Source organism: Lissotriton vulgaris, chromosome 12, assembly GCF_964263255.1.
Source record: "Lissotriton vulgaris chromosome 12, aLisVul1.2, whole genome shotgun sequence".
Classification (NCBI taxonomy): Eukaryota; Metazoa; Chordata; class Amphibia; order Caudata; family Salamandridae; genus Lissotriton; species Lissotriton vulgaris.
The window spans coordinates 759,227,755-759,255,332 of NC_141700.1; the positions used below are offsets into that span (position 1 = coordinate 759,227,755).

Sequence of the window (27,578 nt, forward strand, 5' to 3'; positions counted from 1 at the left end):
GTATTGAGGGGGGCATGTCTTGGAATGCTCAGAGTACTCCGCACCACTGCCAGGAAGCACAGTTGCTCTCGGGCCGTGTAGTGCGGTCGCTCTCGGGCCTTGTGACGCAGCTTGCTGCCATCGGGTAGAATTGTGGCAGCCCAATCGCCCTGTGGGAGGCCCTTGTATGAGGCCCTGGACTATCGCTGGCGCCTGCGGGTGAGTGCTATCCCGTGCGCACTGCAGAGAACCAGACATTGGGGCTGGAGGGGGCTTCCCACCTTACATCTCCTGCGGGCTGCCCGATGTTGCTGGCTGCTTGGGGAATTAAACAGACCCTGTGCTGCTGTGCCTGGCCTACTGGGAATCAAGCCTGGACTGCTTGGATATGGTGCGGAATGGCCTGTGGCACCCTGGACCTATAAATGAAGTTCAGGGCGACAGCCTGCTCTCCTGTCTGGAACAGCCTGTGCTGCTGGTGCTCTCGAGAAGAGTGTGCTCTGGGAGTCCTTGAGGGCAAGATAACGGAAGCCCCATGATATCCTGCTGGAAATTTGCAGGTCATTGGCTTGGTGCTTTGCGAAGGGAACGGCGCTGAGCGTCGAGAGTGATCTTGTCTAGAGGGAGTGTTAGGAACCGCAGCTATACAATGGGGAAGCCTAGAGGGAAGCAGCTGCTGGCCCCGCCGGATCAAGACAATTTGGGGCAGGAGGAGAGACGACCGGCTTCACCTGAAGGGCCAATTGAAGCAGGGGTGCAACAACAGTTGGCTCAAATACTCAAGACTATCACAGACACAAGAGAGGCCCTACACCAGGACATTGCTACTGTGTCGGTGGGGCTGGGGCTGTTGCGGGCTGAATACACCAAGCTTGCGGATAGAGTGGAGCAGGCCGAAACATACTTGGTGACCCTGGAGCCGGCGCAGAGGTCCCTTGCTGACCAGGTAGGAGACGTCTCCCGTAGGCTTTCATGCTGGAGAAAAGAGCAGAGGACACTGAGGGACACAACCGGAGGAATAACATCCGCATTTTGAGCCTGCAGGTGTGGGTGGATGGGACCAATATGGTCCAGTATAAGGAGGACTGGCTCCGCGAGAAGGTGGCACCGGAGGGGCTGACATAGCTCTTCACGCTGGTAAGGGCTCATTGAGTTCCGGCCCGCCCGCTGGTGCCAGGCTGACTTCTGCGCCCAGTGGTGGCCAGACTCCTCCACTACAAGGACAGAGACCTTCTCCTGCAGACAGCGCGCACCTCTGGGCCTTATACGGTGGGCAACAGCAAGGTTTCAATTTTTCCAGACTATACACTGGAGGTCCAACGACGCTGTGCGCCTTTCCTGGCCGTCAAGAGAGCCTTGCGGGATGAGGGTCTTCAAATATTCCTTGATGTTTCCGACCCGACTTCAGATTATTCTTGATGGCACAACACACTTTTGTGAGGACTCTTCGGAAGCATGGGACCGGCTAGAAACCTACAAAACAGGCAAGAGGCCAGCTCGGGAGCCTGGGGCATATGTACTTTAGGAGCGGCTGCCTCAGCGCCGCCGAAGGTCGCAGCGGTGCCCTGTCACCCTGAAGACACCCAGCTCTTCCCAGACGGAGAGGGAGAGATCTGAGGCGCTGTGAGCAGTGTCGGAACTACTCAGGGACCGTGAGAAGACGTCAGGGGCTGGCACAGAGATGGATAAAACTCCTGAGGGCACGGACACAGATAAGTCGCAGTCTAGTAGGGTACAGTTGCCACATATGGCCCGGAAAAAAACCCCCAGAGTGGACGGCTTGCCGGTGAAATTTTATAGTGTGTATGTCGATCTTTTGGCCCCTAGGCTGGTGACATTGCATAATACTGCAAGAAAGGAGCGCCTTTTGCCTGCTACCACTCGCAAGGCGTTAATTATACCATTGCTAAAACCGGGGAAACCTCCCCAAGACAGGACGGCCTATCGCCTGTTGTCAATGCTGAAAACAGGTTATAAAAATTTTAAGTCGGTTTCTGGCGACTCGGCTGCTCCCGTTTATGGTCCAACTAATATATACGGGTAAAGCGGGGTTTATACCGACCCGGAACGGCCCAGAATGTACGGCGCCTACTTAGCATTTTAGAAGCTGATACCTATCACAAAGCCTCTGCTGCTATCTTGGCAATAGATATTGAAAAGGTCTTTGATAGTTTGGAGTGGCCCTATTTGTTTCAAGTCATGTGACAATTCGGGCTAGGAGATGGCTTTGTGGATTGGTCGCCTCTTTTGTATCGTCAGTCCATAGCACGGGTGAGGTCGGGAGGGATGATATCGGATGCTTGCACCATGGACCGGGGAACGAGACAGAGCTGCCCCCTTTCCCCACTGCTGTTCGCCCTGGCCATGGAGCCGCTGGAGGCTCGGGCCAGGACGGGCCTGCACTATTCGGGATTACGAGTGCGTGAGCAAATTCATCATATCGCATTATATGCAGATGATCTCCTTATGTTTTTGGCCGAGGGCGCTCTTCATGGTGCGAAGACTTTATTGGAGGATCTTGGCATGATTGCCGGACTCAAGGTAAACTGAGCAAAGACCTGTCTGTTTCCTACTGCGCTGCAGACCGAAGGCCCCATATATACACAGGACATACGGTGGGAGCGTCAATGCATGACGTACCTTGGCACTCACATTTATCATAGCCAAACTGACCAATTGGAGGGTAATGTGGGCAGGGAGATTAGAGCGATTAAGGGCTGTATTGAGTTTCGGGGCATGCTTTCACTTTTGGTAGCTGGACAGGTGGCCATCCTTAAGATGATAGCACTCCCCAGAATGCTGTACTACTTTAGGATGCTACCTATCTGGATTCCAGCCTCGGTTTCTAAGCAAGTTCAGTCAATGGTGGTTGGGTTCCTCTGGGCTCGGGATGACGGAGAGTGGCTCTTAACACATTGATAAGACCAAGATCGTAGGGTGGCTTAGCGATCCCTTACTTTGAAACTTATTATTTAGCGGCGCAGTTGCAGTGGCTTACTCAGGCAGTAGTTCGGACGTTCCGAAGCTCTGACGACGCAGAGGGGAATCAGGTTGATAGTCAAACGCTCTCCAGAATACTACTGCAATTGCCACTCTCTGCCTCCTCTCTCACTCGAGAGATGGGGATGTTTAAACTCTGCTGGGACCGAAATAAACAGCGAGCACAAATAGTGTGGCCATATGCCCCTGAGATTCTGTTAACAGTGTGCACTGCTTTACCGCATGGTGGAAGTTGGGCGGCATTGATTGCCATGGCAGAGAGGGGGTTGGCCACCATGGGAGACCTCTATGAATAGGCACTGTGATTCCATATGCGGTATTACAGGACAGATGGCTCGTGGGACTAGTTATTGCAGTTGGCACTTATAACGGCCATCCAGGCACATTGGAAGATGGGGCTTAGAGAACCTCCAACCTCAATGGTTTGCCAATACGTAGTCCTGGCAGCTGGTACCATCAAGGCGGTTACATGTCTGTATCGTCGAATGACACACAAGACTGACCCCACTGGTAACGCTCCGACGGCGGTGGGAAGAGGACTTAGGCGACGAAATTCCTGAGAAGGCGTGGGTGGGCAGGACTGGTGGAGCATGCATGGAAAAACACCAGGAACGTGTGCTTTCAATTGGTGAATTGTTTTATTGTCCATCAGGCATACCATACGCCAGCAGATATTAATAAACATTTTAATGTGAATTTGGCAATGTGCCCGTGCTGTAACACCGTGGGAGCAGATTTTTGTCACATGATGTGGAGTTGTCCTCAACTTGGAACATACTGGGAGGAGGTGGTAACACTTTTGCATGATGTCACGCATAGGGACATAGAATCCACTATAGGCCTTTGTTTATTGCACTGGTTCCCCCACACCTCTAGGAATAAGGTAACGAGTAAGTTTATAGATTTGGGGCTTTTGTTGGCGAAGAGGGACATTACAGCTCTCTGGAAGGCCGAGAAGGGCCCGAGTTTTCAGAGATGGTGAACTGAGTAATGGGCAGAATGTGAGGGGTCCACGAGATTGCAGTTGGCGGCCCGCATTAAAAGCGACAAGGCGTTAGAGATGGCAAGGGCTTGGGAGGCACTAGTACAGTTATTGAAAATCCCAGATGAGATACCGATACCAATGATGAATCGGGCACGTCAGAATTGGAGGCGCCACCCTGTGGGGATACACCTCCCTAGGGGGACAACTACACTGGTTTCTCAAAAGGGAACTACCTCTGACAACAGAGAATTGCATCCTTATTTGCTGTTTTGTATTAATTCACTATCGACACAGCTGTGACTTGTTACCACCATCGATCACATATAGTTGTTACGCCAATGGGGATGAGGGAGGGATAAGAGGGAGGTACTGGGGGTTGCATTTCGTGCTGTTAGATTCATGGCGAGAGGATGGATATCGCTATATGACACTGGCAGGCCCGTTTATTGCAAAGGGACTCCGTTTGTTATTACGGTGATTCATACTTGGCAAACTCCTATGGAGTGTAATTTCTTCTGCTGCACATGCCTGCCAGATAGGAGTTATTCCTCAGTTATACTTCAATCTCATAGCCTTCTACTGTGAATGTATTAGTATTTTGATATTAAATGCAATCGTTTTGTGTGGTATAAAATAATACAAAAAAAAAAGGGAAGATGCAGAGTAGACTGCACTGTCAGAAGGCGCTGACGATGCTAAGAAGGCTATGGATTGTCCCAGCTGATTCTTCAAAGGTGAGGGAGCTACTGTCAACTTACGATCTCTCGACCTCGAGTGCTTCAACATCGATGATGTGGTTTACCTGTGATAGTGTCTTGCCTGCGATTTGTACAGCGAACATGTAGGCACCAAAGTTCAAGAACTCAACACCGACATCAAGAATTATATTGATGGTGGTGTTCTTTTGCCAGCTTTTTTCTTTATCTCCACAAGTCTTCCTCTGGGGGTGGGTGGCTGGACGGTTTCTCATGCCTGTTTTTTCTCATTTATCTTTTGTCATCATATCTTTAAGTTTACCCCTTAGCTTGAAGCCTTCTCCATCCTCAGATATTTCTGGGCACATCCACAATCTTTTGTAGAATGAAAGGATGGTAGACACACCAAATAGTACTGCCTTCTTCATTCCACATGAGGGGCACTGCACAACTATTTAAGACATCCTGACTAGAAAATCCGATGGAAAAGGGAGAAATACAGCTTCAATCAATAGATTTTATTAAAGGACACTGAGTGAAGCTATACAAATTATTTTTGAAACCTCTCTGAAACAAACAGACGTGTGAAAACCTCTAGGTCTACTGGGATCCTTCTCTCACAAGCCAGTAAAAAGAACTGACTGAGGGAAGAAACTGTATTATGGGAGGTGAAAGCTCCTGGGCTCTTAAAGGAACGGTCTATTTTCACACCTTTATTACAAAAGCCTACCTGGCTGTGTTTTTCCTCAATGATATACAGATGTTGCCTGTTTCTACATTTCAAATGCTTCAACGTAGTTTACAGGGTTTATTTTAAACATACAATAGCCTACATTTCTGAGTAAATCTGGTATTAGATAAGCTTTTCTGAAGGGTGCTATATCTCATATGGACATTGCCATTCTGTGATTTTGATTATATGGACAAATATGGATTTTAAATATTCCTAGGTTTGCGCATGCAACAAGGAATTTCCCCAAGTCTAATGACTATAAATAAAGTTCCTATAATGAAGATGGTGGATAATTCTGTCCACCTGGAGTGCTTTCACGATGGATAATTCTGTCCACCAGGACTGCGTTCACTATCAGAAATGGAATGCAAAATGGCAACTGAAGCTGAGGAACCTCTTGAAGGAGTATTTGTCTTTGTGTCAGTGTGTGAGTACATTCCTCTCAGCGACAAGGCCAAAATAGTGGGCCTGTCAATAAAGGCTTGGCACAGTCCGCTTTTCTTATCCACTTTATTTTATACCCTTTGCTGTTTAATTATTTGCAAACTCAGCTGTCTCTGACCCATACCAGACGTCTGTCTACCTCTTGGCAAACAATATTGCCTGAGGGAATCCCTTCCCACAGGGATTATGACAATAGTTATACATCAAAAGCCCAACAAGTAGAGGAACACATTCCTGTCCATGCTATGATTAAAAAAAGGAAATTCCACTTGATAACTTTAGCACTGACATAACAGGCAGCTAACCATAAAGTAATATGCTTACCTCCACTGGCCCTTCCAGCAGAACAGGGTGGGTGAACTCCACGTATTCCCCATCGGCAGAGAACATTCCTGCAGCTTCTGACTTGTTGCTCACTCCAATCTGGGCAAGACCAAAGGCAGCACTATTACTTACAAAACAAGTAGATGCAAAGTACTTACAGTAAACATGCCGCAAAAGGGGGCAAGTGTTTATTTATGCCGAGTCATCTGCTACTGGTGGAAAGACTGCACAAACAAGAATGGCTACCAGAAAGAGTGAGGGACAGTTCATTTTACAAAGCTTGTACCCTCTCAGAAACAGACTGAATAAAGCCACAAGACTGCATTGTGTTGGAACTGTGTTTTTTTGAATGTAGAATGAATATTTGAAGTTCCCTTGTCTTTGCTGCAAGTACCTTTTGGATTTTGAGGGACTTGATGTTGTCGAAGCATTTCTTGAGATGGGGTTGCACAGCCTCAGGATTACGTGCCTGCCCCAGGATCTCCAAGAGGTCATCGTTGGACAGGAAGTAGAAGCGTGGAAAGATGTGTCTCTTAGTCTCCAAGTACATATCCAGGGACTTCTGAATCCCCTCGAGTACTGTATTCATAGCCCCAAGTTTGTCCAGGAAGCCTTAAGACACAAAAGAAAGAGGGAAATAGGTCAATTAAAAAATCTTAAAGAGGTATTGTATTGTACTTTATTATTCAATTAATTAAAATCATTGCAATATACGATCATTACAGTATGCTATAAAAAAGGAGAAAGAAAGTTTAAAATACTCACTGAGTTTGCTTAAAACTTAAAAATCTTAAAAACAATTGTCCACACTGGAACAAAAATACTGGTGCATAGAGGTTGCTCATGCAATTGGGGGCCCAGTTTGCGCATCCTTGTATATGGGCCCTGAGCCCGATAATAATAATGTTTATTTTGATGACTGGCCATTTGAAACAACTGAATTTTCCTGGTTTCAGTGATGGGTACCTGGGTTAACCTCATCGCTGCTGTTGATATTTTCCCCCTGTGCTGGGCCTCAATGATAATGGGTGTGGTCGTGACGGAACCATTCCGTCATCAGCACAGCTCAACGGTGTCTGATGACGGAATGGTTCCGTCACCAGCATCGAAGGGGTTAACTTACTTAGTCCTCTGGTCTTGACCTTTTTTGTTCCCTTGTGTACCTTTGTAATCACTGTAAACCGAAGCAGGACTCTAGGTTTATTGTATATACAGGACTGGTGTTTTGTTTTCAAAATTATTTGATCCTAGTCGCTCTAGCTTGGTGGCCGACTAGTTACGTCATTTATCTTGATAGTTTGTGTCAGTGCGACCCGGATTGCATCTGCGAATTTCCCTTATTGGGCCACTGTTTGAGTTGTATTGGCAGAGAAGCACAGGTCTGAAACTTCTCTGCATTGTCCGGAGACGTGAGACCTGCAAATTGGGAGTACTAGGCAGTGCTGCTCTCTTGCTAACTTTGGGCAGTAACACAACAGATGAAGCTAAGATTCGCAATGGTAACTGCAAAGACGACAGGCAACTGACTTGTCTTGCCGGGCCCAGGATGGATTGAAGTCCACAATGGGCAGTGCTAAAAGTCTCATATAGGTGATTCTTTTCCAGGCCGGGACTGTAAGAGCTTGCTCAAAATAAGGCTGAGGTTTTTCCAGGATATAAGCGGCGTCCAGTGTGGAAAGAGTGGATTGATGGTGTAGGCTCTCCTGGTCTCTCCTGGTCCTTTTCGGAGGATATTCTCTTGACCTGTGTGTTCACTGTGTTTTTGCAGGCTGTTGCCGGGATATGCAGATTGTGCAAATTTTGGGCTTCTATTTCAAGTAGAATTGTAGCTGCTGCCAACTGTGTCTGCCATGGGGAGCCACTCTTTTCAAAGATTGTTTTGATATGGGTTTTCAATGAGGATGCAGAGGCACGCAATGTACTAATCTAGTATTTTAATAAATCCCCTGAGCAGGTGATGTCCAGGCAGATGAGGCCCAACTCCAGCCTTACTCTAGCTCTCCTGGCCTGTCATGGGAGAACTAGGTAGGTGGAGATTTGGAGGTTTGTGAGGAGCTTGTTGAAGGCGCCGGGGAAGACTAAATATCCATAGTTAAGAGAGGGAACAAGCTTTTGCTCTTAAAACTTTCAAGATTGGTTCTGCTGTTGGAGTGTAAAGTCACTGGTTTAGGCGTCGCAAACTGTAAATAATGCCAGCCCCCTTGCTTCTTAGATGTTTCAGGTGAGCTGCTGGTTTTGCCCCTTCCGATAACCTGACACCACACCCAGGTAGTTATAACTCATGCATGTTTCAATTTGCAGATCGCCTAGGCGCCATCATGCTGTTTGCTTTCGGTGATACTTCCTAAAAATAAGTATCCTGGACTTCTCCTGGTTCGCCAGAAGGTTGTTTTTTAGATTGTATCTGTAAAGAGTATTTAGAGCTTTCTGTAGGCAAGACAGCATGTGATCCATTATTGCGATGTCGTTGGCGTACTGAAGGATTTGAAGCTGCACTTTCCCCAGCTTGGTGTTAGTAAACTTGCACCTTCCTGGACTTTTCCCAGGTCTGCTGGATAAAGATTAAAGAGAAAAGGGGCGTGGACACACGCTTGTTTCAGGTCGTTATTGGTCAGCACCTTGGCTGTTACCGTAGTTTGGCTGGTCTTGATACAGACCCAGGTCCCCTGATGTAATGCGATTATTGCCTTTACAACTGTTGGGGGATTCCCCAAGAGTCAAGCTTTTCCCACAGCTTCCTTCGATCAACCCGGTCAAATAATGCACTGTTGTCCACAAAACAGAAAAAGAGGGGTACTTGTGCTGGCTAGGTGGCTCGATGTGACTGATAACCTAGTACTAGGATGTTATACTAGGATGTTATCCAAGGTGGAACTTTCGGGCCTAAAACCAGATTGAAAGAGGGGAAGGATGTTGTTGTCTTTTGCCCAGGCTTCAAGTTCTTTCAGTAGGATTCTTTGCATATGCTTTCGCTTCAATGTCTAATAGAGCAAAAAGACGGTAATTTTCTGGTTTCGTACTGTCCCCTTTTTTATAAATGGGGAAAAGAATGGAGTCATTCCATGACGGTGGGACAGTTGAAGTAGTGTAAGCATACTTGAGGAGTGGAGTGAGCTATTCTGCCCAGAATACATGTGAAGCTTTAAACACCGCTGTAGGGACCCCATTGGGTCCTGGGGCACCGTCTGTCCTCATTTTTTTGATTAAGGTGATTACCTCGGCCTCTGTGATGTTAGGTATTTTATCGACCTTGTGTGCTACCGAGAAAAGTTGTTCTGGGTGAGTTTCGGACTTGTTCTGGTGGTTAGAGTATAATTGCTTCGCGTGTTTGACCCACTCCGCGGCTCCCACCCCATTACCTTTTGTGTGACTGGTATAACTATGTTGATTAATGTGTTTCCAAAGTTGGATATGTTCCTTTTCTTTGAGGAGGGGGAATATTTTCAACTATTCTGCCTCGATTTTCTTAGAAATCTCCCATACTTTATTTCTATGTTCTGTGCGAAGAACTGTTATTGCCTGTGTTTGCAGATTCTTGGTTCCTTTTCTTCTTGCCTTCAAGGCCTTAAAGAGGCTACGTTTGGTTGGATGTAGTCCCCTTGGTTTAATTTGTATGGGGAGTCGGTGATTATGGGTGGCCTGCATTTGGGTGTTTCCTGCTCCCCCCTTAGGGCAAGTTTTAATTCCTCTAGGATTGCTGTCCAGTGCTCAGGGGGAGTAACGGTGCATATAACTGTGGAGTTCGACTCTGTGTGTAATCCACTCAAATGTTTTGGGCCAAGATTTGTAGTCCATTTTAATCTGCTAAGAACTTCATGGTGCTCTTCACCAGTTGAGACCCCTAGTGTTTGCAGTTGTGCTGCGGTTTTCCAATTTAACTGAAGGGTAACCCTCAGCGGTCTACTCTCACTCTTGTCTCTATTGACCACTTCAAAGTTATTAGGATATGATACCAGGTGGTCGGAAAGAAAGATATAGTCAATTGTAGACTTGTCCCTGAAGGTGGGGAAAGGGAGCCAGAAAGGATCTGCAGCCGTTAAAGAGATGAAAAGAGAAATACACTAAATTCATAAATGGACCAATGGACACTATTTTAGCTGCATTAATGACCGCACAAGAGCTGCACTCATGGATATATATATGTACAATGCATTGGCTGCATTTATAAAAATCGGTGAATGAATGGGTACACTGAATGACAACCATTGCTGATCTGTAGATACTACTCTGTAAAAGTAGCCATAAAGTAGCCATATTCAGAATACTGCTATGGAGAGAGGCAAGCACCACTACATTTTCCTTGCCATACCAATAAGGCTCTTGAGATACAGGTGTTTGAAATGTCACTGCATGAGAAACTAAATTATGATCTTCCCGTGAACATGGTAAAGTGTGTCATCAGACTGCATTATTCTAAGGTCCATTAATCCACCAATGTGTTTTACCTATATCACTCTGCCTCTGACCTTCCTCTAATATTGAGTTCCACCCACTTAACCTTTTGAAGACGATATGGCATCAATCCTGAATTCTGGATTTTAGACGCTCTGACTTCTGTTTCACAGAGAACTGTTATAATACCATTAGCTGATGTATGTAACTGAGCAGTTAGGGTTGCTGCAAGGGTGAAATTTGAATCTCTAGAAGGAACTGTTATACACATCTGACAGCATTTCTAACATCTAGTATGTTTCATGACGTTATCCTCTATGTGTTGCACTTGCTTCCCGAAAAGGATAGACTTACTTTGAAACTATCTGAAGTACATCCTTGTGAAACTTTAAATCTCGCTGGAAATAAACTCAAAATCAGAACTCACTATTTTACCTATTTGTAGAATTCCTTCAGCCCTTATTTCTGTAGGTGTTGCAGTAAGAATCGAGTGTATGCAAATCAAACTGAGTACCATTCCACCCTGCATAGTGTGTGAAGTGACTTTTCTGAATGATGAAGAGTAATAAAGGATGAGAAAATAATTTATTGGTTCACAACTACAGAAATATGTGCAATGTCATAATTTCTTAGACACACAATATTGTTGAAATATCTTTATTCGGCAACTTGATCACCATAAAAGAATACATATAAAATACATTTGCAATACTCCCATAAAATTATTAAAATACGAATAAAAGAAAGGAGGTACACCACAGTCACTAGATTGCTACCAGCGGTTGTATCCTCAAACCGTTGGTCCCCCCGAATGCAATTTCAATAAACGGGAGCGCGTCGTCCATGCACTACCCAAGAACTTTGCCACCCCACATATCATGAAGGGAGATGAAGAGTCCGTAGAGAGTACACGGAGTGCCTGGCTATGGCACCTCAACCCCAGTTCTCTGCAAACAGGTTTCAGCCAGAATTTCCGCGCCCCTTTGTAAGCTGGACAGGCAAAAAATAGATGGGCCACAGACTCTATAGGTGCTACACAGCCAGGGCATGAACGCATGGGGGCACCAGAGTTTGACCACCTCACCGTGAAGTCATGCACCGGAAGCGTCCCATATCGCAGTTTTAGATATAGTGCTCGATCTAAGGGTTTGGTTATCAGGTCGAGGAAGGGCTCCAATTTTCTCACACATTTAACTAACAAAAATTGGTCCGTGAGTGAGCCCCCCCTCCGTAACCCTCAGTGCATTACTCTGCACCCAGTCCCAATATAACTTTTTGATCACCTCCTTGGGTGGCGGCAATTGTGACTCCCAAGCATCCCTTAGACCTAACTTAAGAACCAGGTGTTTCAATTTATTCAACCATCCTATTTTTTTACCCGTATCCAGTTGAAGAAGCTCATCCAACCCCTCGCCATACTTTGCAAGTCACACAATATAGCAGAAGCCCTTATTCCTGAAAAAGGGTGCAAAGTAAAACAGGAATTGATATGGAAGTGATTTTAATAGTACGGGTGAGCCAACCTTTGAATCTTGGGCTTTAACGGCATGCAACAAGATCATTTGTTATTCTGCTTATGATGGCTTGTGAAATGCAAGGTGGCATGCTATGTAAGATCCCAATGAGCACAGCATAGAGGACAGTTAACATTTGCCTGCATTTACCTGGATAATGTGTTGCCCGAAGTGCGTTGTTGTCTGCACTCAGTCGATCCATGATAATCTTCCAATCAACGTTGATTTCATCAAACTCTGCAGACTCTTGGGGTAATTGCTTCCGGATATCCTCCCCAATGAAGATGTTCTAGAATTAAACAAAATGTAATGATCATATCAATAGTTGGGTGGAAACGGCTAACTTCTACAAGAAGAAATTAACCTCACCAGAAAGACTAACAAAAAATCTCTGAAGTCACGAGCACCTGCTTGTTCAATGACACCCTTAATGCAACAATTCAATGAAAATATCGGAGTAGTCTTTTCTTCTAGAGTGAGAAAGCACATAGCTCAGTGCTGGAATTGTGCGCTTCCTAGCTAATCAACGCATGTTCAAGTGCAATGTTTGTTGTTACCACAACTATTTTTAATTTCAGAAGCATGTGATAAGTTATTTGAGAAAAAACCTTATTGCCTTTGAAAAGGAGTTGTAGACCTTACCTTGTATTACAGAATTTAGAGGATTTTTTATGCCAGCCATTCTTCAGCATTCACCCATAGCCATCAACTTCTGTTGGACGTTGACCAAGTTTTGAAAATAATAGCAGATCATGACTTTAAACGAATGGTCTTATGACTGAACGAGAATGGAATTTTGCTAACTTTTTCCCTGGTTCACCTATGCTTCTGCCTCTTTGTTAAATACTGAGGAAAACAAAGTTATTGGACCTTTACCCTTGCCTCCAGCTGCTTTATCCACAGCAGCTGTGTCAAAAGACTTCCCATCATGACAAAAGACTCATGTTGGTGTATAATATTTGGCATCCAAATGTTTGTATACTCCACGTTCAGATTGTAAGAGTGTCTATGAAAAGGTTGATAGTTTATTAACAGATTGCTCATATTCTGCACATGTTTAGAGAGCTGTTAGCTACCTCGGGGGTAGGACAAAACCAATCCGCATTGTTGGCACTGGCAGATCTTAGTCATCATCTGTCCCAGTTTCAATGTCAATATCCACTTAAGCCTTTCTAGGTGGATTCAAGCTGAGCAGCTGCAGGATGAAAGTTACCAGACAGTGGTATCTTTAGTCTTGTTTTGTTAAGCTAGGACTTCAGATTAGACTTCTATAAATGAGAGATACTATGGATTTGAAGATTGTCTCTGTCATCTCCTTTGCCATGTTAACTCCAGAATAGACCCAGTCTTGTCAATCTCCTCTTCATAAAAAGCCTGCTTTTGTTATGCCCCTATGGTTACGGATGGCAAGGGAAGTAAAGAAGGCTCAACATTAATAATGCACAAGTTACTACTTGTGTAACGATATATCTGTAAGAGACATTAGTTAGTGATAGATTCCTTACCTTAGAATAAATTCCTTACCTTAGAATATCCCGAGGCGTCAGACTGGATCCGGAAAATTTTGCGTAGCAATACACCTGCGCGCCGGCAGGCGTCGTCCGCGGCTCCACGTCTGTCGGCGGCGTCGTTAGCGCCGGAATGACATCGTCGGAGTACTTAGACGCCACCCATACGTGCTGACGTCAGTTCTGATACACAGCTTTTCCGCGCCAGATACGCAGAGCCATGCTAGAACCAACACTGGTGCCATGAAACTAGGGCCCTGAAAGGGGATGACCTTAACCCTAGATATCGGTTCGCAGAACGGGGAGGATGGGTGGGTCGGTAAGGAATCTATCACTAACTAATGTCTCTTACAGATATATCGTTACACAAGTAGTAACTTGTGCATCTGAAAGAGACACGTTAGTGATAGATTCCTTACCTTAGAATAGATACCCCAGCAATACCAACCCCGGTGGTGGGTCTGCGAACCAATAATCACACCAGAAAGTCCTGGAGGACAGAACGGCCAAAGAAGCCATCCCTCCAGACTTGGCTGTCTAGGCAATAATGTCTTGCAAACTTGTGCAGTGAGGCCCACGTAGCTGCCTGGCAAATATCCTGCAAGGGCACTCCTCGGCCCAGGGCAGTTGTAGTGGCCGTGGCCCGGGTAGAATATTTCAAACAACAAGGGAACCCCAAGCAAGTCAGCACAGGACCTCAGAGAGTAACTTTTAGAAACAACAACGGTCCCATGCAACAAAGAATCAAGCATAAAGATAAATACAGACACAGTCGATTCTGTATTAAGTGACTTGTCCAGCGGGCAGCGGTCTAAATATTTTTTACTTTTAGCAGGAATACAAAGAGAATTTCCTTCAACAGTTTCACGTTGTGGGGCACAAGCCTGTACCCCAATTAAGCACAAACACTTTAGTACACTCAAAGTGAACAGGAAAGGGCTTTTAGGCTAAAAGCTTTAACTGTTCTCAAAATCGTAATAAGAACAAGAATATCAAGATGCACCTTTACATCAACCGAGTACATGATATAAACAATGTATAAGGCACATAAACTGGTCGACGGCGTTTCGATCCCACTTTTAAATCAAAGGGATAATCATCAGGACATTTGTTAAGTGCCTATTTAAATGCAAGCCTCTAAAACCATGTTGAATTCATGGCTAGGGGTTGGGCAAGAAGAGTAAGGGTGGTCATCAATATCGGGAGCCACCAGTTAAGGTCGGGAATCAGATCACTTTCGGGGTTGCTGGGGGTACCGGTTTAGTCAGTATCTGATCCCGCTCGGCAATGCGATCTCCAGCTGAAGGCACCGGGTAGAATGAGCCCGTAGTCCCACAGGGGGTTCCTTCTTTGCCAAGGAGTAACACGCCTGGATACACAAGATGATCCACCGCGAGATGGTCCGCTTGTGCACCACCTTTCCCTTCTTAGCGCCCACGTAACCAACAAAGAGTTGGTCATCCACCCGGAACTGGGGTGTGCGATCCAGATAGTAAGAGAGCGCACGTTTTGGGTCCAGACGGTGGAGCCTCTCTTCCTCTTTCGAGGGATGAGGAGGCAGAAAGAAGGTGGGCAAGGTAATGGACTGCCCAATGTGGAAGGCCGTGACAACCTTGGGCAGGAACCAAGGTCTCGTCCGCAACACAACCTTGTCCGGATCAACAGACAGGGAAGGAGGTGAAAAAGAAAGAGCCTGGAGCTCACTCCCTCTCCTGGCAGAGGTGATGGCAACCAGGAAAGCAGTCTTCAAGGTAAGAAGACGGAAAGGACAGTTATGGAGCGACTCAAAGGGAGCATACATCAGGTAGGTAAGTACAAGATTCAAGTCCCACTGGCGCATCACAAAAGGAACAGGAGGGAACATATGAGTGATGCCCTTTAAGAATCTGTTTACAATGGGGAGCTTGAACAAAGAAGGCTGATCAGGTAGCCTTAAGAAGGCGGAAAGGGTAGAAAGGTAGCCCTTGATAGTGCCCAGAGCAGAGCCCTGCTGGGCAAGAGAAAGAAGGAAGAGGAGAACCTCAGAAAGGGGTGCAGAGAGTGGATCCACAGCCTTTGCTGTGCACCATGCCACAAATCTGTTCCACCTGCAGGCGTATACCGACTTCGTGGAGGGACGCCTGGCTGCCAGAATGACATTACAGACTTCGGGAAGCAAGTCAAATGGCCTCAACTGTCGCTGCTCAATCTCCAAGCTCGTAGGTGTAGACTGGACAGGTTCGGGTGGAGGACCGTCCCCTGCTGCTGCGACAGAAGGTCCTCCCGAAGAGGCAGACGAATCGGGGGATCGACTGACATGCTGAGTAGCTCGGGATACCAGTATCTTCGTGCCCAGTCCGGAGCCACAAGGATAACCTGGGCCCGGTCGCGCCTGATCTTCTTCAGCACTCTGGGCAGAAGTGGTATTGGCGGAAAGGCGTACAATAGACCGCAACTCCACTTGCAACGAAAAGCATCTCCGAGCGAGTGCCGCCTTGGAAATTCCAACGCGCAGAACTGATGATATTGCGCGTACTCTTCTGTGGCGAATAGATCTAACCAAGGCTCTCCCCACTGCTGAAAGAGGCCTTGTGCCACGTCCGAGTTCAGACGCCATTCGTGATCCATCATGCACCGACGGCTGAGTTCGTCCTCCCTGGTGTTCAGGGAACCTGCCAGGTGTTGAACCACCAGGGTCACGCCCTGATGTTCCAGCCATTGCCAGAGGCGCAGAGCCTCCTGGCATAGAGTCCACGACCCCACCCCGCCCTGTTTGTTACAGTACCACATGGCGGTGGTATTGTCCGAGAACACCTGCAGTACGCTCCCCCGGACAGAGGGGAGGAATGCCTTCAGTGCAAGTCGGATCGCCCGCAGCTCCAGAAGGTTGATGTGGAGCTGGGACTCCGCCGGAGACAAGAGACCTCTGATCTCCGCCTCTCCCATGTGGCCTCCCCATCCCAGGAGGGACGCGTCCGTCACAACTACGTGCTCCGGGTGGGGTAGGGAGAGGGATCTGCCACTGACCCAATCGCAGTCCATGAGCCACCGCTGCAGCTGTTTTGCAGTGCCCTCCGAGATCAAGACATGGTCTGACAAGTTGCCCTGATACTGGGCCCACTGAAACTTCAGGTCCCACTGCAGAGCCCACATCCGCCACCGGGCGTGATGCACCAGAAGGATGCAGGAGGCCATCAGCCCCAGAAGCCGCAGCGTCAACCTGACCGAGACCCGGGATAAAGGCTGAAAGATCGGAATCAGAGCCTGAATATCCCGAACCCACGATTCGGGTGGATAAACCCGAAACTGCGCCGAGTCCAGAACCACTCCGATGAAGAGGAGCTTCTGAGAGGGACAAAGGTGTGACTTCGGCACGTTGATGGAGAACCCCAGCAGATGCAGGAGATTGGCCGGAGTCTGGAGGTAGCTGACGACTGTCTGGGGCGAGCCCGCCTTCAACAACCAGTCGTCGAGGTAGGGAAAGACTGAAACCCCTAACCTGCGCAGATGGGCTGCGACCACCGCCATCACCTTGGTGAACACCCGTGGGGTGCTGGTAAGGCCGAAGGAGAGCACGGTAAATTGAAAGTGCTGGTGGCCTACTGTGAACCTGAGGTAACGCCGGTGGGCCGGCAGGACGGGGATGTGAAAATAGGCGTTCTGCAAGCCCAACACTACCATCCAGTCTCCTGGATCCAGGGCAGGTAAGACCTGAGCCAAAGTCAGCATCTTGAACTTCTCCTTCCGGAGGAAGCCGCTGACGTTCCGCAGGTCCAAGATAGGGCGTAGGCCCCCTTTGCCCTTCTTGGGTACCAGAAAGTAGTGGGAGTAACAACCACACCCTACTTCTGGCCCAGGAACGCGCTCGATGGCCGCCTTGGCCAAGAGGGCCGTGACTTCCTCTTGCAGAAGTTGCAAGTGATCCCCCGACACGCAGTGGAATTGCGGTGGCATGGCTGGAGGGGTCGCCTCGAAGAGGAGGGAGTAGCCCCTTCGGACGATTTGCAGCACCCACCTGTCCGATGTGACGGTGCGCCAGTGGAAGAGGTGATGGCGAACCCTGCCCCCCACTGGCATCACATGGGCCTGAAAGCACGGACTAGGAGGGTTTTGAGGCAGGTGCTGCGGGGCAAGGTGTGGGCGCCCCTTCCTTGGCCACGAAAGGAGCGAAAAGCACCCAAGGACTTGGCTGTAGCCCTGGAGTCCTTAAATTGCTCAAGCGCATGGTCTTCCTTTTCGCCAAAGAGGAGACGGCCATCAAATGGCATGCCCAGCAGAGTTGCCTGGACATCGGCCGAAAAGTTGGCAGACCTCAAACAGGCGTGGCATCGAACCACCACTGTCTTTGCCATCGCCCTGCCCAGTGAGTCCGTGGTATCCAGCCCACACCGGATGGAATGCCGCGCTGCATCTCGACCCTCCGCAAGCGTTTGGGTGAGTTTTGCCCGGACCTCCTCCGGACATTGTGGCAGCACGTCCGCGACCGCGTCCCACAGGGTGTGGGTAAAGCGGCCCAAGAGGCATGCGGTATTAACTGACCGCAGTCCCAAACAGAGGGACGAGAACACCTTCTTCCCGAACTTCTCGTACCTCTTGGATTCCCGATCGGGCGGGGCCGTCGGGAATGCGGTCTGGGAAGTGGAGGCCTGGATGACCAGGCTCTCGGGGGTGGGGTGGGTGGACAAAAAGCAAGGGTCGCCCGGGGCCGGGTGGTAGCGTCTGGCCACGTTCCTATCCACAGGCGGACCTGTGGCGGGTTTGGACCAAGTGCCCACAAGAACGTCACACAAGGCCTCATTAAGCGGCAGCAGAGGCTCACTGGAGCTTGCCTGCGGTTTAAGGACCTCTGTGAGGAGGTTAGTCCTCACGGCCGTGACAGGGAGCTCAAGGTTGAAGGCCTTGGCTGCCCGTGTCAACACTACACTATAAGCAGCCCCCACCTCAGTAGCCATGGTGGGAGGGGAGACAAATCCAGTGTCTGGCGAAGTGTCAATGCCACTGGCCTCCCCAAGCTCATATGTACAGTCCTGTGGTGACTGGCACTCCCGTGCCAGAGGGTCCTCAGACCCCTCCCAATCACCCTCGTCACCCATCTCCTGTAGCACAGGCTCAACAGATGGGTCCTGTTCATGGAAATAGAAATCTCCAAAGGCCGTTGGATGCGGCACCCATCGGCGCCGCTCCGGCGCCAGAACCGGACCCGGGGTAGGATCGGGGACGGCGCCCATAGCAGGCGCCGGGGGCGACACCCGTAGGGCCAGAGTCGGCGAGGTTGTGAGGTCGACCGGCGACGACCCGGATCCGGAAGCGGATCTAGAGAGGGGCTGCGGCACCAGGACTGAAGTCGCCGGCGGCGCCGGGGCTGAAGCACCCGATGGCATGGGAGCTGAAGCACCCAACCCGCTAGGCCCTCCAGCCGGGGCCGTTGGGCCCGGAGGCGCCACGGAACCCGGCTGAGGAGGGAGGGACCTCAAGGCCATGAGGTACCGCTCGATCTCCTCAGGCGTCGCGTCTTGCCCAGGGACCCGAAGGTGTGGGGCAGGCGGCGACGGCTGCGACTCCGGCGGAGCCGTGTGGGTGGTGTCACCCGAACCCCCGGCCGCATTGTGCGAGCATCGGGGTGGGTCGGAGGAACGATGATGTCTCTCCGACCTCTTGTGCCTCTTACCTGAGGACTTGGATCCTGACGAACGATGTCCACTCCAGGAGCTGCGAGGGCTCCAACCCCGCGACCTGTCCCTCGACCTCCTGTGGGACCGGGACCTGGAGCAGCGCGGGCCGACTGCCGGAGCTCCAGTCGCTTGAGAGACCGTTCTCGCCTAGCCTTAGACATCAGGGCCCGGCAGTCGGAGCAGGTGCGGTCGTCGTGGTCGAGGCCTAAACACTTAAGGTACCGGCGATGGGGGTCGGTAACAGACATCAGTCTTTCGCACCTGGAACAGGGTTTGAACCCGGGCATCCCTACCGGCACCGTTGGAGTCGAAGACTCAAGTAGAGAGATGATCAAAAAGATCAAAAAGTTTAGTCAAAAAAGACTAAGGGGTAGAGCTTCTCCGGATCTGCGCTAGCTGGCGCGGAAAAAAGAATAACTGACATCAGCGCGCATGGGCGGCGTCTAACTACTCCAACGACGTCATTCCGGCGCTAACGATGCCGACGACGGACGCAGAGCCACGGACGACGTCTGCCGGCGTGCAGGGGTATTGCTACGCAAAATTTTCCGGGTCCAGTCTGACGCCTAGGGATATTCTAAGGTAAGGAATCCATTCTAAGGTAAGGAATCTATCACTAACGTGTCTCTTTCAGATGTTTTAATAAATGATTGTAGGTTTAAGAATGGAGAAGAAGAAGTCTGAATGGTAGATAGCATGAATGGTGTAGTGCATAGCCAGTATTCACCGCTCAAGAGCCCATACTTCTTTGGTGTTCCTGGTTCAGTGAGATGAGTAGATTGAAGAAAATAATGGAGAATAGGCCTTCTGAGAGGGTTTAGAGGAACTGGGCCAGTCCACAGTAAAGTCACTGGGACTTCTATGCCTCAGGGGGCTTCTTAGGACATACCTGCATCTAAAATTTGTTGTAATCTGCACCGCTGTTTGGCGGCCCGTTAGCTGGACTGGGGGTTAGGCGCCATCTTGGGAGGGGAAGTGCCGGCAAGAGACGCCATCTTTGTTGGCGCTCTAGCTGCTGCTGCAGACATAGCACGATTGGGTGGTATTTAAACGCCCCCATGATGACGCGCAGCGGGCGCACCATAGGCGCGCCGGAGGCTCGCCAGAGGCGAGCCCATCTTTGCCCATCAGTGACCATCCGGGACCCGGCGCCAGAACCCCTGGTCCAAACTTGCCCTACTCCAGAGGTGAACTATTGGAGCTTAATTTGGGTAAGTCCCGCCTTGATCAGGACTGTATACATCTGCTGGCTTGGGAGGGCCTGCTGATTTCACCCAAGAGCACAAGAGCGCGGCAGCGCGCCTCTAATACTCATACTCTAATCTATGGCCTGCTGAATACGCGCTCTTTGCAGGGCCATAAGTTGGAGGTCTTTTCACTTCTGGAAGACGGGGAGCTAGATGCCCTTGCGCTCACCGAAACATGGCTGGGGGATTGCTTGGCGCCGGACTTAGTGGCGGCCCTACCAGATAATTATCTGGCACTCCATTTCAATAGGGAGGGAGCTAAGAAAGGAGGTGGAGTAGCTCTTCTCTATCAGGCACGTCTCCGCGCCGAAAGGTTTCTTTCCGAAACCCTAGGGGGAGCAGAGGTTATGGGGGTAAAGCTCAGGAGGGGGGCGGTATGTGTGGTGTTTTTGGTGGTATACCGACCGCCTTGGGCGTCGCCAGATTTTCCGCTTCTCTTTACTAGATTGGTTCAGGATTTGCGCTCGAGATACGACAAAATGGTTGTTGTTGGGGACTTCAACTACCATTGGGAAAAATCCCCCAAAGAGGGACAAGCACTACAGATCGAGGAGGCTATCTCCTCCTTGGATTTCACCCAACAGGTGAAGGGACCGACACACGAGAAGGGACATGTGCTTGATCTAGTCTGGACCACCATGCCAGCCCAGGGTCCTACAGAGATCTTGCCTTGTGCCTGGTCTGACCACTTTTTAATAAAGGGCAGAATTTTATTGAGTGGCCATCTGTCTAAGCCTGGGGAAGGTTGGAAAATGGCCCGGAAATGGAGAAACTTTGATGGGGAAAAAATGGTCTACCTCCTGGAACAGTCTCCTTCAGTAAAGGAGCAGGATGCTAACATTGATGCCCTCTGTGGTCACCTTCAGCATAAACTGGGGAGCGCCATTGATTTGGTGGCACCCCTTCGTAGGGTGAAGAAGGTGGAGAGAGGAGCTGGGGCCCCTTGGTACAATGACTCCCTACGCGATATGAAACGGGGGGTGAGGAAGAAAGAACGGGCATGGCGCAAAGAGTATGACGCCATTGCCAAGAAAGAATACATTTCATCCTTAGCGAATTACAAACTAGCCATCCAAACTAGGAAGGCCGCTTTCTTTGAGGAAAGAATAGTTGCAGCTAGAAATCCACAGAAGGAAATCTTCCGGGTCCTGGCGGAGCTCAGGATAAATAAAGAGCAAAGTACTGAGTTCACCCAGGAGGATTGCCAGAGGTTCCAGGATTTCTTCGTGAATAAAATCTCCGATATTCTGGGAGAAATTGCTGCAACTACACCCCTCGAATGTCCTTGCCCACCGGACCTCACTGTCCCGCCAGATATTTCACCACTAGTTGAGTTCTCCCCAATTTCAAAACAAGAACTATCTAAGATCATGGACCGAGTCAAATCGGGTTCCCTGGTGGATCCATGCCCCCCTGATGTGTTCAAGTTGGCATTGCCAGGAATTGAGGAAGAGGTTTTGCATTTGCTGAACACCTCCCTTCTCACAGGACAGGTCCCTCTAGCTTTTAAAGAGGCTCGCCTGATTCCTCTACTAAAAAAACCCGGATCGGACACGAAGTGTTTGAAGAACTTCCAACCCATCTCCCAGTTGCCTTTCCTGGCTAAGGTGATTGAGCAGCATGTGTTAGCATTACTCTCAGGTCATCTAGAGAGCAACAACCTGCTGGAGTCCAATCAGGCAGGGTTCAGTGCTAACCATAGCACGGAATTAGTCATGTTATCAATCCTGGATAAATTGAGAACTCGGGTTGATGTAAAAACACCGAGCTCCCTGGTACTACTGGATCTCTCCGCGGCTTTTGATACCGTGTGTCATGAACAGCTTTTGTCGCGGTTGAGATCTTTTGGTATCAGGGGTACAGCACATGCATGGCTTACATCATTCCTGCAGGGTAGGACACAAAGAGTACAGTTGGGGGACTTACTTTCCACCTCTGCTCCCATCACCTGCGGGGTTCCACAGGGATCTGCCCTGTCAACCCTACTCTTTAATATCTACCTGCAGCCATTAATCGCACTCCTGAATAGGATGGACTGCCTAGTATACAACTACGCCGATGATACCCAGATAATCATCCGGCTGGATGATGGCCCGGGAGCGTCCACCAGGTTACAGGACATACTCAAAGCCACGGTTAACTGGATGTCCGAGAACTCCTTAAAAATCAACCCGGACAAGACGGAAGTGTTGCCCATTTCCATCTCGGGCAACCCCTGGAGCGAGAAATTTTGGCCTGTGGAGCTGGGTGTGCCACCGAAACCGGCAACTGCAGTCAAAAGTCTGGGCCTATATGTGGATGACAAACTATCCATGAAAAAACAAGTCACTACGGTAGTGGGTACTTGTATAGGCCTGTTACTACAATTAAGGAAGATCTCTGCATTACTTTCATTCTCTGCTTTGAGACACGTGGTCTCAGCCACAATCCTGGCTAGGCTGGACTACGGGAACTCCCTGTATATAGGTTTACCCCAGCGGCTGCTGGATAAACTACAGGGGGTTATGAATGATGCAGCCAGGCTGATCTATAAGAAACCCAGGACTGCCCACTCTTCCCCCCTGATGCAGGAGCTACATTGGCTCCCGATTCGGCAGAGGGTTGTATTCAAAGGATTGTGCATCGTACACAAGGCGCTGTATGGTAAAGCACCAAGATATTTGAAATCCCGCCTATTCCCATATTTACCGGGCAGGACTTTGCGCTCGTCGGACGCTACCCTCTTGTCCCAATCCCGTTTCAAACTGGCCACGGTGGGGGGACGTGCTTTCTCCAACACACTCCCAGCTTTGTGGAACAAACTGGCCCCAGAACTCAGGAAGGAATGCAATTTGCTATCCTTCAGGAAAAAGTTAAAAACGGTACTTTTTAAGCAAGCATGGAGCAGACCTTAGGCGCACTGCTGGGATCAAGTGAATGCCATACCTCACTACGTAATCTGGACAAACAGCGCTTAGAGACCCCGGTGGTTATAACGCGCTATATAAGTTAAATAAATAAATAAAAGATGCATGCTAGGGGAGAAGGCTTCTTTCGCTTCCCAACACATTCCTTCTTAAATCAATGAGAACTCTACAAGAGGATTTAAATTTGAAAACAGCGAAGATTGAAGTTATACTTAACGAAGTGGAAGAAAAGTAGGAAGATTTATTAGAAAGAGTGGAAGGAGTGAAGCAGTCACTGGGGAAATCAAACAATAGGTTTTGGGAACTGGAATAGTAGGAAGCAGAGTCTGCTTCAGCCCAACAGAGAGACAATGCATTAAAATAATGGATGGTGGAAAGTCTAAAGGGGTTGGAATCCATGATGGACACTTTAAACAATTTAGGAAGAGATGGGATAGGAACCCAAATGTAAAAACACTCCTGGAATTAAAACATTGTTGGGGGGCCTCTTTAATTTAATAGTCCCATGGTGCAGCATAAAATTGAGAGACGAGGGTGCTAAATCCATGAGTATAAATAAGTGAACATGAGCAGAACGAACCACCGACAATTACATGATTAGAATCTGGAACTTCAGGCCGATCTCTGTCATGTATAAAAATGAGACAATCAAAAATACAATAGGATTAGAAAACTCTTGGTCAGATGTTGTTTTTGTTTACTGTTTAATGCAGGTTGCAATGTTGCTAATAGTTGACTACAGACAGAACTTGCTAACTAATAGTGAATATATGTGTAATCCGATAGTTATTTAAACATAAACTAAACCTGTCAAATGCCATTAACAGAATAAAAAGCAATTTAAAAAAAGAAGAGCATTCCCATGGCAAGTACTGGAAGTTCCGACAATCAGTTCACAAACACTTCATTAAGGGATGGAAAATGTGCTGAGAGAATTTGATGTGACATTAGGTGCAGAGTACTGACCACTATTTCAACACACAAAGGGAATCCCTAGAGGAGGATATACACTGGTGTGTAGAAGGGTGATAAAGTAATGTTGGTATTGAGATCAGAGGGGATGGGTCTCGCATGTCACACCTTGACAGGAGTTGCAATGCTGAGACCACCTTCCTTGATTTCTGTCCATAAACTCTGAATCAGAAGAAAGTCCTGTTGCAATGAAGGGGCTAAACAAACTGGGAACCAGAGATATCATTGATTTTAAATTAAAAATTAAAAGTGGACCACCAAGGAAGACAAGAAGTTATTACTGACCTGTAACTGTAGCTCTCCATTATTTGTATCTATCACAGACTCACATGCTTAAATCATTCCCTGTCGTCAAAGTGGAAGTCCCAAGGTACAATTGTAAAATAGTATAGTATACTACACAGAGTCTAAAAGGGCAATCAAACATTCACTTGAATAACTTATCGACATCATTTAAAAGGAACCAAACTGCAGCCAATCAGGCGACAGCACCCTCTAACACGCTCCTCATAGAGGCTGCTTTCCTCAGATTTTCAAGCACTAGTGGAAAAGGTAATGCCATAACAATAAGTGGAGCCTCTATCGAGAGGAGAGTGGGTCGCATGTGAATCTATGTAAGAAATGAAAACTGGAGAACTACAATTAAAGGCAAGTCACTTATTTTCTTCTCCTGTATTGGATTTTTTTGTAGATTCACATGCTTGAATCAGAGTACCTAGCAGTTAGAGTATTTTTACAATCATTATAATAATGGCACAATAGTGGAAGGTGGGATAATAAGAGTTGAAAAAAGGCTTACCTTATTGGAGCAAATGGCATAACACTGCTTGTCCCACAGCCTTATCACTGTGGTCTGACAAGTCCAGGCAGTAATGTAGCACGAACATAGACCTGTTCCATTATGTGGCTGCTTGACATATGCCTTCCAAAGGCACACCAGCGAAGAGAGCGGCCATAGTGGAAACCACCCTGGTATAATGTGTGTTAACTTTGTCTGTAAGGGGTTAAATAATCCATGAAGCTAAGAGTGGGTTGGAAACTAGTAAATACGCACGTTGAGTCACATATGCTACTAGTAGTTGGACTGTCTTCCTGAAGAAGTGTTTAGTGCGATGCAGACATAATTTCAATAATCTTTTAAGGTATAATGAATACAATGATCTTTCAGCTGCTGTTTGTGGATTCAGAAAGAATGTCCTCAGGATAAGAGGTTCGTTTAGATGAAAATCTGCCAGGACTTTGGGAATGAATCTGGCAATGGTTCTAATGACCACACAAGTGTCCCTTGAACTGTAGAAAAAGCTCTTTAATTGTGAAGGCTTGCATTTCGCTAACCCTCCTTGCTGATGTAAGGGCGAACAACAATGCCATTTTCCAAGTTAAAAACGTTATATCTGCTTTGTCGATGGGTTCAAATGGAGCCTTCATCAGCTGTCAAGCACTGTCCTGAGGTGCCAAAATGGAGAAGGTGCCTTAATTAGAGAAAAGACTCTGAAAAGCCTTTTAAGAAACTGTTTAATCATCCTATTAGATCCCGAAGATGGTGAACCAGTGGATCATCTATCTTGAGATTGCTGCTAAATGGACCTTATGGAAGCATAGACCAAATCTGACTTCGCTAAAGGTAAGATATATGGTAAAAATGTGTTCTGGTGGTGCAGAGATAGGGTGAGTATTAGATTTATGGCACTAGAAACAGCCTGGCTTTTGCAAGATTGTCTTTACGGTCTTGTAGGATGTTCATGCTTATAAACTCACTGTGATCAGGAGTCAGGCAGATAAGTGGAAGGAGGTCGGGTACGGATGAAGTACATGGTTGTGGTTCATTGTTAGTAACTTGGGCAGAGGTTTCAGCTGTATGTGAGTCTTTTCCGATAGGACTAACAGCTCTGTGAGCCAGTGTTGTCTGGCCACCTTGGAGAAATCAAAATTATTCTGCATGGTTCCCTCTTCATTTAGCTGAGAAGTCTTGGGATCAAGGGGATTGGAGGAAAAGTGTAAGCAAAGATCCCCGACCAGCTTTTCAAAAACGCATTCTAACTTATGTCAAATTAGATTTTTCAATTCTCTTGTGTGGCAAAAAATGACCCAGTGCTAGTTTTGCCCCATTGATAGAAGATCTTGTCCAGAGTTGTCTGATTGAATTCACATTTGTGGCAGTTGTTTTTGGTTCTACTTAATGTGTCCACCAGGACATTGTTTATTCCTGGAACATCGTCTTCTCTTATTGTTTTTTGATTCTTTAGTGCCAATTTCTACATTTCTAGTGCTTCCTGTGATAAGGGCAGAGATCTTGTGCCCCCTTGCTTGTTGATATAGTGCATGCTAGTGGTGTTGAACATGCAGATGAAAACTGATGAGCGTTATATACTTGGCAGGAATAATTGGAGCCTCAATCAAATTGCTTTGAGATCAAATACATTTATATCTATTTTCATTTTTGTGGAGACCATTTCCCACTTATTTTCAAATCCTCTAAATGGGTGCCCCATCCCTCAAGGGAAGCATCTGTGGTAATGACAAATGTGGGTATCTGAGGTAGGACTGTTAGGCCCTTGGAGAGATGTATATCTTTTGTTCATCAGGACTGGGCCGCTGCCATATTTTGACTGATCTTGATTAAGTTGTCAAATAATCCCTGTGTTTGAATCAATTTCTCGTCCAACTCGTCCTGTAAAGGCTGCATTATTAGACTGGAAATGGTACTAGTAAAATGGCAGAGGACATCATCCCTAGAAGTGATTTGAGCAGCCGTACTGAAAAGGACTTTCTTTTCAGTAGCCTCTGCGCTAGTAGTCGGAGTCATTTTTGCCTTGCCTGTAATAAGAATATTTGTTTTGGATTGCATCCAGAACCGCCTGAGAAAAGTTATCTGCGCTGAAGAATTTATTAACGATTTTTGATGATTGATGGGAAGGCCTAAGTCTTTAAAAAATGCCATACAAGCTGCTGTTGCTTTTGACATTTGATTAGCAGGAAGCCCTACGGTCATAGTTGAGCTGCCACTGGGCTAAACATTTTGTAAAAAATGAGGGGGGAGATTTGAGCCGAAAAGAGAGTGCTCTGAATCTCAGGAATTTAGGATGTTTTGGATGAGTAGGGACAAGGCCGGCTTTAGTTTTGGTGGCACCTGGTGCAATAATCTTTTTGCCACTCCCTCCTCCATGACCTTCTCATTGGATTCCCTCTCTACCACCTGGCAAAAGTGCCCTTCATCTCTCTGTATCC

At 47.8% G+C, this 27,578-nt stretch overlaps 1 protein-coding gene across 1 annotated transcript in view; it reads right to left on the bottom strand.

Annotated features, from left to right (window-relative positions):
• Positions 1-27,578, bottom strand: part of DNAH2 (dynein axonemal heavy chain 2) — a 2,538,822-nt gene that overhangs the window by 1,470,813 nt on the left and 1,040,431 nt on the right. Inside the window, exons 30-32 of the mRNA XM_086946066.1 lie at positions 12,217-12,355; positions 6,555-6,772; positions 6,161-6,259 (exon numbers count right to left, since the gene is read on the bottom strand). Of these exons, the coding sequence (XP_086802192.1) occupies positions 6,161-6,259; positions 6,555-6,772; positions 12,217-12,355 (456 nt within the window). The remainder of the gene's footprint in view (positions 1-6,160; positions 6,260-6,554; positions 6,773-12,216; positions 12,356-27,578) is intronic.